The sequence below is a fragment of the Lupinus angustifolius genome, chromosome LG05 (assembly GCF_001865875.1).
Source record: "Lupinus angustifolius cultivar Tanjil chromosome LG05, LupAngTanjil_v1.0, whole genome shotgun sequence".
Lineage (NCBI taxonomy): Eukaryota > Viridiplantae > Streptophyta > Magnoliopsida > Fabales > Fabaceae > Lupinus > Lupinus angustifolius.
In genome coordinates this window covers 17991558-18005058 of record NC_032013.1, presented here as the reverse complement: position 1 = coordinate 18005058, position 13501 = coordinate 17991558, and the positions used below count along the sequence as shown (strand labels likewise).

Below are 13501 nucleotides of genomic sequence, written 5' to 3'. Positions count from 1 at the left end.
ACTGACAATGGATTTATTTCAAAATCATGATTTTAATACTAATTATTAAAAAAGATCTTAAAAACGTTTGCAATTTATATTAACATATTCAATTTCATATTATGTATAATTGATTATGATAATTAATTGATTTGATTTATATTTTGATTAAATTATTTATGATTCGCTAATTTTAAGCATTCCTCTTGTGTGTTTTAACTATACAAATGCGTGATTAATATATGTATTCTTAGCAATGTGAATGTACGGGTAACATATGTGTTTGAACCATTAAAATGTATGAGTCACATGTTTGTTATTAACAATATGAATGCACAGATAACATGTATGTTTTTAATCATGTGAATACACATGTAATATGTACATTTTTACCCATGCCACAAAAATTACGGCCAGTGCAAATGCACGGGTAACTTGCTAGTTAATTAGAAATTGAAAAACGTGGTTGATTATTTGGCTACCTACTTTAGGTTAGAGGCTGCCATATTTATTAGGGGTGGCAATATGGGCTGGCCTGGCCCAGCCCGACCCGCCAAAATAAGGGCTGGCCCGGCCCGGCCCGTATTGTTAAAATGGCTCAAAATGCCAGCCCGACCCATATTTTGCAGGGCTGGCAGGCTGACGGGCTGGCCCGTTTTCCCTCAAAAATGTACATAATTAAAACTTTTAGACAAAAAATAATCAACAAACTTGATAGATGTCTTTTAAAACAAAAAATCACAAACATAAGTCTACAATATTACAATAACAACATAACATCTTAGCTTAAAACTTTAAATTCTAAAGAAGAAACCAGTTGCCACGCCCNCAGTGTCACACACTTTAGTTTTTTTATTTTTTAACAATGGCCCGTCGGGCCAGCCCGGCCCGTCTAAAAAACGGGCTACTAAAACGGGCTGAATATGGGTTTTTGGGCTAAAATCCTCAGCCCGGCCCGCTAAAAATAGCCATCCGAACGGGCTGGCCCGACGGGCCAAGCCCATATTGCCACCCCTAATATTTATCACAAAGTTGGTCCCATTAACATGAGTCACATGCTGATATGTGACATAAAAATGTTTTTCATTGTCTAAATATTTACTTTTCTAATTAAATAATTTAAATTCTTGTCCATTTTCTCCCTCCCATTATTAACACTAGCATGTCGGCAGTCAATCTGTGTCTTCCGGCCCACATTTTTTATTTTTTAGTATTGACCAATTAATTATGAAAAAATATTATAATAATTATTAATTGTAAGGGTAAAATAGGTAAGTAGAAATTATATCATATAGATAGTTATAATATGTTTTAGCTTTATATATAGTATAGATATATGGATGACCACATTGGTGAGCAATATTTATTAACCTGCGATCACGAGTTTTGGTCACTATTAACAATTGTTTACGGCATTGAGCACAAAATTATTTGTAACGATAATTCTATTGATGGCAATGACTCTATCACAAAGTTAGTTGCAAATTATGTTAGAGACTGAATTGAACTTGTTGATTAGCGACTCATCTTTGCAATCGTAATAAGGTTTTTTTTAAGACACTTTTGTCAAAGATTTATCCCAAGAATAAGAGCGAAATGGAAAGGAGAATATATTTTAAAAGTTAGTAATCAACGTCATTTTCTATCTCCCTTAAATCCCAACGTGAAATTTTTCTTTCATATATAAACTTAAATTACCCTCTAATGTCTACTCTCCAATTGAGAGATCTTCTCCATTATATTATATTATATTTGTCTTCTTTTTATATTTTATATACAGAATTACATTTGTCTCTTCAATTTATGCAATGATTACAATAATAAGTATGTCATTTCTGTTGTATTATTTTGTAGAAGATATCAAATATATTTATATTGTAAGGAAAATAAATTTGGCTCTTCAAATTATGCAAATTATTGCCCTGGTGAATTTTTAATGCTAGAAGATATCGTGTAAATATTATCTAATTGATGTATGGTGTAGGAGCCAAGCTTGAGTTTCGTGCATGCATGGTGCATCCTATTTTTTGATTTTATAAACTCTTAGTTCAGTTTTGTTCTACAATTTAGAGTATAATGGACGAGAATGGTAGTTTGCATGCATCCAAGTGCAAGCGGAAGTTGCCACTCTTCATTTTCTTCAAAGATGCAAGGTACACATCAGAACCAAGATCCTCTCTCCTCAACTTCTTGTCTTCATATTTCAAGTCAATCATATCACACCAAATATCATAAATATATTACTTTATTTTTTATTTTTTCAAATATATGACAATTTTTCATTGAGTTAAGACATAATAAGACATCAAATGTGGAGAGCTAATTCCGTCACTTCACAATCATAATTAAAATTGTAATATCACGGTTTTCAAAATCTTCAGCCTGTAATACTGATAGTTTGGTTTGGTTCCATGGTTTTCTTGTTTATTTTAAAAAAAAAATATTGCATCAATTGAAAGTTCAAAATATATTACAAGAAACATTATTTGTTCATATAAAGAAAAATAATATTATTTTATAAGAAAATATGAATTATATATATATTGATTAAAAAAATTAAAACTCATAATTGTTTTTTGGTAATATATATAACAATTGTGTAATTTAAGAAGAAGAAAAGTGAATGACCACATATATAATAATACAATCCATAATTAGTAATATATATTTAATAGTAACATATATCACAATACAATTCACGATTACTAATATACATAACAATCTAATAACATATATATTAATTAGTAAAATATAAAATTGTAACATACATATAATATTACAATTCATAGTTAGTTAGTAACATATATAATAATACATGTATAACAACTTATGGTATATGTTAGTGACAAATTGGGTATCACAAACGTTAGATGACTTGTTCTAAATCATCAAGATATTAAGAAACAATAGTAGCATATAATAACAAATAATAATTTAGTAACATAAATAATACTACAATGCACACAGAATTGTTCATTTAACCTACAAAATTTGTTGAAGAATTTAAATAATAATACAACATCATTCATTAGTATCCTTTTCTTTAATATGTGTTTCAGTTCCGTTTCAACGGTTCCTAAATTTTAAAAAAATAGCCAAACTGCAAAAATGGATCGATAAAACAGTGATATGATATATTTTAAAGGAAATAAAGTATATCCTCATATCAGAAGATAAATTATCTCCTCCAGACATTAAAATCATGACATGTATCTTATTTAATTAATTTCTATAAAAATATTTCTAAAAACTAAAAAAAATGACAAATGTCATAATTTTAATGGCTGAAGAAAATAACTTATTTCTTTATATAAAGAGATACTCTATTCTCTTGTTTAAAACATCCACCTTTGTAATAGTTTAATGTTTTATCTCTCTTAGAACATTCTTTACTTTACACTTTACAATATGTAGGAAGCTCATAAGAAAAGGCATTCATGTAATTTTGTGAAAGACTATCACTTATATTTTTCCTCTTCCAATTAATGTGAACGCAGACTTGTTTTTAAAATGGATCCTCTTGCAAAGGATATATTAAGGATTGCACTACCAGCTGCAATGGCTGTTGCTGCTGATCCTCTTGCTTCTCTTATCGACACTGCATTCATTGGCCACTTAGGTATTTATCTCTCTTATCGATACTAAAGATTTATTTGCGAGTTAAATTTGGAATAGAATGAAAAAATGGAAGACTTTAGAATCATTTCACAAGTATATTTTATGATTCTAAAATCTTCTATTTCTCAACTCGCAAATGGATCCTAAATTCTTGTAATGGTTAGTCTAGTTGATAACTCATGCACATTAAGCAGCAGACAGAACTTGGGAGTAGAGATGGCAAAATTGGTCGCCCAGCCCGTTTAGCCCGCGCCCGCAAATACCCGCAAAATTTTAAGCGGGTGCTGACATTCCTGCATTAGTTTAACGGACAAAGCTGAATGCCCTGCCCATTTTAAAACAGGCTAACAGGTTTGTGGGCGTCCCGTGGACATTGTTGAATAATTAAAAAAATAAAAAATTCATATAATAAATGAAATTAAATTAAATAAAGTAGTTGAAGATAAAAAATTAACAAATTTTTTGATATTTTATATGAAGTTTAACAAATCATATTATATTACAATTTTTTAGGGATTAAAAAACACATTACATCATAACTTATTTAAAATTTTCTTACTTTTTCCTTAAATTATATTTATGGGTCGCCTGTATGCCCAATGGAAATGCCCACAAACTTATGACAAAATGGGTCAGAAAAAACAGGTAAATAAGCAAAATTTGTATGCCCTACCCGCAAAAAATGCAGGTTATGCGGACGCGCCCACACGTAATACCCGTTTTGCCATCTCCACTCAGGAGCATGAATGTGCCCGACAAAAAAATGTCTTAAAGAAAACTTAAGTTTCCAATAAAGACAATATCTAAATTCTATCTTTTGCCATCATCATTTAAAAATAAGGATTTAACAATTAACACATAACACCCATATGTTTTATAAATTAACAGTAAAACATTTATCATTTATATATTAATAATGGTTGACACTTAAACAAAAATAATACAAATAAATGTTAAATAATATATCAATTATTTAAATTTTTTACACCATTTATGATGCTATTATATATTATTAATGTGTATTAAGAGTTTATGATGACTAACACCATTTAAAAATAATACTAATGTGTCTTATTTACCTATGAAGTATTTTACCTTCCCTCCCTATCATGTGATTCATCCATTACATTTATATTATTAATGTTAATTTATATATTCATAATAATTTTTATTTAAGGGCTCCATGTTAGCTTGTGAGTGGGGAGTGTAATTTTTATTTTATATTTTTAGTGGTGTCTTCTGTTTTGTTTAATTAACCTTATAAATACGATTGCAATTATAATACTTTGTTAGTACTTCAGAAGTGCTAGGCAACACAACCTCTGATACATTTCTTGACACTCTTCTTACTATTGGTACTTGTCACTCATATTGAAAATTTTGTAACACCATAACAAAAAATGCACTCATTTTTATTCCTCAGACATAACATGACCATCATAACTAGTCTCAATATTAGCAGCATTAGTGGGATGTTTTCCTTTGACTTGATTTACATTTTACTTAGCTTTTCTTGTTTTTGATTAGATATTTGCATGGATCTATATTGACATTGTATCGTTTATAATTTATTATTAATTATCATTGACTCTTAAATAAACGTAATACAAATGAATGATGTATAAATCTTTATATTGTAAGTATATAGATGTTAGATTCTTTTAATTTTGCATGTACTCATATTTCTTGCAATATTGACAAGTGTTGTTGGATTTGTATCTCTAAAATCTATATCTGTATTCTTTTTTTACTAGTACTACATTTTTATTTTATTCTGCCTTCAACACTTAAAACCACGCTTTTGTCCGTGGAATAAACTTATTTATCAAAGTTTTCTTTGGGTAATAAATTAAACTTAATTATTGTTGTCACAACAAAAATTTATTGAAGTTTTTGTAGCTAAAAGGCAAATAGACAACCAACAAACAACTTTATGGTCATTATGAATGTTAATATCAATATTTTGCAAATCAATATTAATAGAATTGAACTCATTAATGAGATTAAATTAAATAGGATTACCTTCACCATATAGACCATACATAAGGGCTCTTTGAGACAGGTTGTACTTTATCATATATAAAGAGCTTCCAATTTTAACCAGTGTTGTAGTGGTAGTTTTATTGGTAACTTCTCGAATAACCTCCTTAGACGAGCAAAATTGCACAATGAAAGGACCATTTTATCCAACTTGTCATTTTGAGGTGGAGAATGAAAGAATTTACAATTAGAAAATAACTTAAAGTTTTGATTTAATATGTGGTGTTTCATTTGTATATCTACTCTTCTTATACCCCAGTAACAATAAAACTCCCTCGTGGATGTTGGAGGCTCCCTAATCCTGATCTAACAGGAAGCATTCTTATTGGGTGGGATGTCAAGAGTGAAAGGTGAGAAGGATGAGCATTTTGATCCAAAAGTGGGAAGGAGGAGGGAAAGATCTTTTATTTTGTACAAAGTTAGAATGCTTGCACAAAATCCACTAAAATAAACAAATACTTATACAAAAAGCACACACATGTAATTTGCAGTACTCATGTTTTTCTGCTTCAAAGTTACTCTTGCACTAAGTGATACTAGTTTTAAGCTCTTTATGTTCAATATTTTAGTACTCTGCCTCTTTAAGCTGATTAGTTCTTTTCATGGCTTTAGGGCCAGTGGAACTTGCTTCTGCAGGAGCTTCCATTGCTTTGTTCAACCAAGCTTTGAAAATTAGTGTAGCCCCTTTGGTTAGTATTACAACTTCCTTTGTTGCTGAGGAAGATACTAAAGAAAAAATCAATACTATAGAAGCCGAAAAACAGTTCAACGAAAGTGTCAAGGCCAAGTCGAACGGAATAAATTCCAATGATCACTTGCCTCAAGACATAAAATTAGAGAACAGTGAGACTCCAACAGAAGCTTTTGCTGCAAATGGTGAAAAGAATGATGCTTTTGCTGTACCCCAGAATGTTGATAAGGAAGGTACTTTGAGAAGTGAGACAAACAATGGAGATGGTACTTTTTCTTTCTCCCTTTCTGGCATGAAATGTTATTTTGTCATTATTTATTTAAGAGTTGACAAGTTTTGCACAACTTTACATATTATGTTATCATTTATTAAAAAAAAGTTGGTAGGAAAATGCTACATGTACAACCAAGCGCTATAAATTTTGCGGCAACTTTTGGTTTTATAAGGCGAAGCTGTAGTGCTTAGTTGTACAATGTACATAAAGATAGGCCTAGAATTTGGGCATTCATTGTGATCAACGTAGCTTTCAATGAAAGTGACATATCTTTGGAGGAAGCTGAATGCATTAAAGTTAATCGCATCATTCTGATATCTAACATTTTGATTCGATTAAAATCGAAAGTTGGAAGCAAGAAGAGGCACCTTGCTTCAGCTTCAACAGCACTACTTTTTGGCACAATCCTTGGCCTTCTTCAAGCTACAATCCTTATATCTGCAGCCAAACCTTTATTAGGTGTTATTGGTCTAAAACATGTAAGTATCTTTATTATAATTTTGTATGTCACAAACTTTCTTCATTAACAAAGTATGTTTGCTCTAGTTTTAACTAAGAGGAGGTATTTCTACTTTGTTTAGGGTTCTCCTATGCTATTCCCAGCAATAAAGTACTTAAGATTGAGAGCCTTAGGTTCTCCTGCAGTGCTTCTGTTCCTTGTCATGCAAGGAATCTTTCGAGGGTTCAAGGATACAAAAACTCCATTATATGTCATCGGTGAGTCAAAATGTTCCATTGCTTAGGGGCTAATCACAAGTTCACGATTAAAGAGATCCTCGGTTGTGCGCATAAAAATGTTTTCGTTACAAATGTTAGCTAGAACAGAAAGAAAAACAGATGGAATTCTAAGTAAAAAAGCAAATTATTATGCATTCATCAACATTTCTCATAACTTGGTTCATTTGTGTTGTGTATACGGCTTTATTTAGTTGCGGGATATACATTCAACGTTGCTTTGGATCCGTTGCTTATTTTTTACTGCAAATTGGGCATCCAAGGTGCAGCAATTTCTCATGTGATCTCTCAGTAAGTCAAACTTATCAAATCAATGTTCATTATTCATACAACTTCAACATATGAAATGGTGATCCTTTTTAGGTACATAATGGCTTTGGCCCTCTTGCTGCTACTAATGAAAAAAATGATCCTTCTACCTCCCAGCATTAAGAATTTGCAAATTTCCAAGTTTCTCAAAAATGGTATGCGGTGAACACATGCCTTTTAAATATCATAAGTTCTTATTGTATGTTTATACAACTATTATAACATCACTCTCTAGTGAAAATAAAAATAGAGGGCTTAAGAGCTGCACAGTAATCAAGCTGCATATTTGTACTCAATTTCATGAGTAATTACAGGAGGTCTTGTGTTGGCGAGAATAGTAGCGGCGACATTCTGCGTGACTTTGTCTGCATCATTTGCAGCACGGTTAGGTCCAATTGAAATGGCTGCATTTCAAACATGCCTGCAGGTTTGGTTGACATCATCCCTTCTTGCAGATGGTTTGGCTGTTGCCGGACAGGTACATACAGAAACATTTCGTTATTATTACTGCGATGAACCGTAAACGTTAAACTTCTTAAGCTTTTCAGTACACAATAACTTCTCATTAGCTAATAATCAATCTGTTGGATAAAATTTCAAATATCTTTGTGTAGTTAAAATGCCAAGAATGACAAACTTTACATTAGTCATCCTTGGTTAAATCTTTAAACAGAGAAGCATGATCAAGTAAAATTAATATAAACCTTACAAGTTTGATTTATCAATACTACGTAGCTACACCAACCAACAAGGGATTCCATACCTACTTGTTTTTTATCAACTAACTATGTTAACTCACTGTTATTTACTTTACTTGGTTAGCTTTCCATAGTTGATTAGGCCCTTTAAATTATCTTTATCATAGTTAGATGATATATACTGAATATTCAACCACATTTACAATTTTACCCATGATTGATTATTATTATTGTCTACCTACCTGTATGGCTTCATATTTTTTCATGAAGGTGTCATTATTTCAACTTGGTACCACATTATTTTCTGAGTACTAGAATTGCAACCTACACACACAAAAAAAGTGTAAATTACTAATCAGCTTCTTTGGTTCAAGGCAATTCTAGCTTGTTCCTTTGCTGAGAAAGACTATGAAAAGCTAACTGCAGCTTCAGCAAGGACAGTGCAATTTGGTATTGTTTTAGGACTAGGACTATCTCTTGTTGTTGGAATTGGATTATACTTTGGAGCTGGAATCTTTTCCAAAAGCATTCTTGTTGTGAATTTAATCCGAATAGGCGTTCCGGTATATTCCTTAAACAACTAAACATTTATTGATATTCATTTAGCCTCTAAGTGATTCTCTTCTAATTTCATTACTTTAACACACCAGTTTGTTGCTGCTACTCAACCAATCAATTCATTAGCCTTCGTCTTCGACGGTGTTCTGAGCGGAGCCTCTGATTTTGCATATTCTGGATACTCCTTGGCAAGTTCACATGACTTTATTTTATTTTGCCGCAATTTTTCGTTATATGTATCTCTATCTATACTTATTTTATCAAAGTTCTGCACCTTTTCAGGTCATAGTGTCATCACTAAGTGTTGCTCCACTGTTCCTTCTTTACAAGAGACTTGGTTTTGTTGGGATCTGGATTGGATTAACCATCTATATGAGTCTTCGCATGTTTGCTGGTGTATGGAGGTAAATTTTTTCCTAAGTTAATAAGCAAGCCATTATTCCATATATATTGACGATGCACATCACACTGATTAGCTAAACAAAATATATTTAAGTTAAAAATTTAATAATTACACATTTTTTTTAGGATTCTTAGAAAGTAACACATTTTAGGACAAAGTTCTGCAACATGGTACTATATTATATTTCTAACAGCAAACTCAAGTATACATCTAATGCACAAAACACAAGGAACTAACCACGTTTGCTCAAAAGATTATTTTCAAATAGGGTATAAACTATAAAGTTTAGAAGAAAATTGTTCTTACCGTAGCTTGCAGCAATTCTAAATGGTACGAAATAATACTTACTGGCTGAGCCACGCCATGAACAGGTCGCTCTCTTTAAGACGTTTCGTGGCACTACCCCAAAATGTGCAAGCAGACTATCAATCACGCCGTCCCTAGGATAAAACAGCCCAGATCTCTGTTATCGAATTCTTACTGCACTGTAAGAACCGATCTCGAATACATCCACCACAATATGGCTACCCGTGTCAATTCTCTTCCCACAATACTGACTACCAGTATTAGTTCTCGAAATCCCACGATATGGCTACCAGTGCCAATTCTTTATCCACAATACTAACTACCAGTGTCAGTTCTCGAAATCCCACTTTGCCTACCTGTGCCAATTCTTAAGTGTCACGGAAAGAAATGGGGAGAAGTTTGCCGGAAATGCGTCGGCGGAAATGTGGGACTTAGGAGCTTAATTTTTTCTTTTTTCAAAACTCTTCCATGTGGGACTTTGAAAGTTGTTTTTTTCAAACTCTTCTATGTGGGACTTGGGTGTTTTTTATATTTCACACCCAAAAGTTATCACTCATGGTTTTCAACAAACCAACAGAAATGCACATGAAAAAACTATAAAGGGGTTGAGGCATTTCTCAAGTTGCATATTGTAGGATCTACTCTATAAGCATGTCCACAGTATTTCTTTTCTAGCAAAGAAGATTTGAAATTGGAAAACTAGCAGTATTCAATTTTTCACTAACATGTTATCAAATTATTTATAGTCCTTTTGTTTTTTGAGATTTTATGATTCTATTTTCCAATTATTTTTACAAGCAAGTTCAACGTATATGCAGGCTGGGAACAGGAACAGGACCATGGCGATTCCTTAGAGAGCCAACATTGTCTTCATGATACCAGCAAAGGAAATTTCATTCTTGCCCATAGTTCTGTATCACATTTATATAACTTTTCAATCATGAAACAGTTTGTCCCTTCTTAATTTCATTCAAACTCTATGTCACCTATTTTGCTTGTGTTTTCGCCTTCTATTTAGCAGAAAATTATGGGAAAAACGTTAGTTACGGTCACAATTGTGGTTGTGATACTATTCTCAAAACTCCCAAAATTATAATACGATGATACTGTGATTGTAGAATGTAATTAAATATACTAAGCTAAGATAGACTACTATTCCATTTTTAATACCTACAAATGACATAATGTGGCTTCCAAAGTTTAGAAAACGCTATTTACATACTTCATTTTTACATTTGGTGATTCACGTTCAAATAAGCTGCTGGTATTGGATGATTTAAATTATGGTTGTGGTTGTAGTTATGATTATTGTGAATGTAGTCATTGCGATACATATTATGATCGTTGTAGTATAAATTATTCTGTTATTAAATAAATATTTTTAATTCGATGTGACATAATGTTATCTGATGTGACCTTAATGTGGTTGGATATGGTTGTATTGCAATATTATAGCCGCTTTACTTAATGTGACCCACGATTTAAATCAGTGCACCCAATGTTAGTCGTCATGCACTAAGGTGATTAACATATATTATGTGATGAATTTCCCTTACTCTAGATTGATGTCGCCAATACCACAGTACATGCAATCATGCAAATCACCTATTTTTTGCAATTCAATTACCAATTTTTGTTACATAATTAATCCCTTCAGAAAACACATGTCAATGACCATCGGAAAAATTATAAATTAGTACGTAAAAGAAGTATATTTTCAGATATTTCAAAAGTATAGAAATTCTATGAAGGTTGTGGCATCATGTAAGCAAAAAATTTGTATTCGTTTTATGAATTGAATAGTTTACATAACATTAAAATAATTATTTAACATTATGTATAATTGGTATATTTCTTGAAAGCCTTACTAACAGGAGACGCTATATGATAGTCAAACACATTCCCACATTGGAATTTGACTTTGTGAATTCAACCAAACAACAGGAGAATAACATTTATCAAATATTTTCTCAATTATCCTATTCTCATATTCACTGATATGCTATGGAGCTAATTAACATTACGTTGTTCTAAATTGAGCTACAATGATTGTAATTGTTGCCAGCATTGTAGCATTTGGGATGTGATTTTTTTGTGATTTAAAAAATAATTTTAAATTTGATGATGCACAAATATGGCCTAATGCAATTGCATTGTAGACCAATACGATACATTATTTTGATTTCGTATCACACCACAATTGTAGGGTAACGCAGTACAGCCGCATCAGGTTAAGTAATACGACTGTATTAAGTGATACTGTCCATAATTTGATACAATATAATAGCTTGTCAAATGAGGTAAAATATTAGTTGAAAATTATTGGAGAAAGAGCAAGAACTTGAGCTGAATGATACGACATTTATAGCATTTTTGTGAAAGAATGCATCTATTTTCATTGATTGAAGAATAACCATACACAAAGCTATTTAAAGAAACTACTACCAATTAACAAGCCTAGCAGAATAAAAAAACTCCCATAAAGGGAAAACTCAACATAATACACTCTATTGGACCAAAAAGCTAGTCAGTGCACCAAGGCCCAATTCATTCCTTGGCTAGAATTGTGAACCATGCGATATGGCCAGAACCATCCCTGACTTGTCTTCCTCGGTCAACACCTCACTTTCCTCAGCCATGACTTTAATTTCATTGGTCAAGCACTCATCCTTGCTGCCCAATCTGAATCACTGAATGCCTTAACCTGCAAAGAAGAAGAAACAGGGTAGAACAATCCTTGTCCAGGATTGCTCTTTATATATCTCAACAAAACCCATGTCAGACCTAGTGTCAGTAATGAGTGCTTTGTAATGAGTGACAGTAGGTTGTGCATAAATTGGCTCAATTATTGGACAGCAAAACCTATATCAGGCCTAGTGTTAGTCAAGTAAAGCAACCTTCCTACTAACCTTCTATAGCAAGCAAGGTCACTGTAATTAGGTGCATTATCCTGACAGAGTTTAGAAGTCTTGATTATAAGTGTAGGGACAGGTTTATAGGCTAGAAACCCTATGTCAGATAGGATGTCCAGGGCATATTTTCTCTGGCATAAGGTAATACCATTCTTAGTTCTATCAACCTCTAGGCCTAAGAAATATCTCAATATACCAAGGTCTTTAATTCTAAATTGTTCATGTAGAAAACTCTTGACATGATCAATTTATATTTTGTCATTTCCAGCCAAGACTAAGTCATCCACATTGTAACACCGCGAATTTTACGATTTTGAATTTTAAGATTTTATTAATATTGTTATTAATTATATTTTCGAAAATGAATTTCTGGGAATTTTTGGTAAAGAATTAGACGAAACTATAGTTGAGTTTTAGTCTTGCAATTCTATTTCCAATTTGGTGGTAAATTTTCATGAGTTTCGGAGACATTCGGTTTCGGACCGCTGTCGTGGCCGAATCTCACCCGGTACGGCTCAAAAAGTGGTTTTTGAGTTCCGTAACTCGGAATCGAATTCCGATCGCGCCATTGGTTTCGTAATTTCATTTCGAGTGAATATAGACTATGAGTACACCCATATCTATTTTCTAAATATTTTTCACTCGGAAAGCCGAAATCCGAAATTCTAATCAGATATCAAAGTCGGGCGATTTATAATACCCGATCGAGTATTGACCGATAATACTTGGGCATGTTTACGCTCGTGTCCACGAAGTGGTCATTTTGCATCGGGATGTGAAATTTGACTTTCATAAAGCAAATCTCACAGCACTTTCACTCATATCTCATGAGCTCATCATTAGCCACCCTAAGAGATTTTTCATCATTGCCGAGAGGGAAATCTGATTTCCCTCTCTCCTTAAACCCTCACACTTCACACTTCACTCTCTCACTCTTGCATTTTCAAAGAAGAGGTAAATCCTCTCTTCATCTTTTTC

The 13501-nt window shown here is 32.4% G+C and overlaps 1 protein-coding gene across 2 annotated transcripts; it reads left to right on the top strand.

The window, feature by feature from the left end:
• Nucleotides 6083-10691, top strand: LOC109347950 (protein DETOXIFICATION 43-like). 2 transcript variants are annotated; one of them, XM_019588087.1, is made up of 9 exons: nucleotides 6083-6561; nucleotides 6951-7081; nucleotides 7184-7319; nucleotides 7532-7628; nucleotides 7701-7801; nucleotides 7961-8124; nucleotides 8719-8907; nucleotides 8995-9306; nucleotides 10430-10691. In XM_019588087.1, exons 1-9 carry the CDS (start codon nucleotides 6240-6242, stop codon nucleotides 10463-10465), a joined length of 1488 nt encoding a protein of 495 aa, XP_019443632.1. In that variant the 5' UTR covers nucleotides 6083-6239; the 3' UTR covers nucleotides 10466-10691. The 2 variants fall into 2 exon arrangements, with proteins under 2 accessions (XP_019443632.1, XP_019443630.1); XM_019588085.1 differs by having other exon boundaries at nucleotides 6083-6594.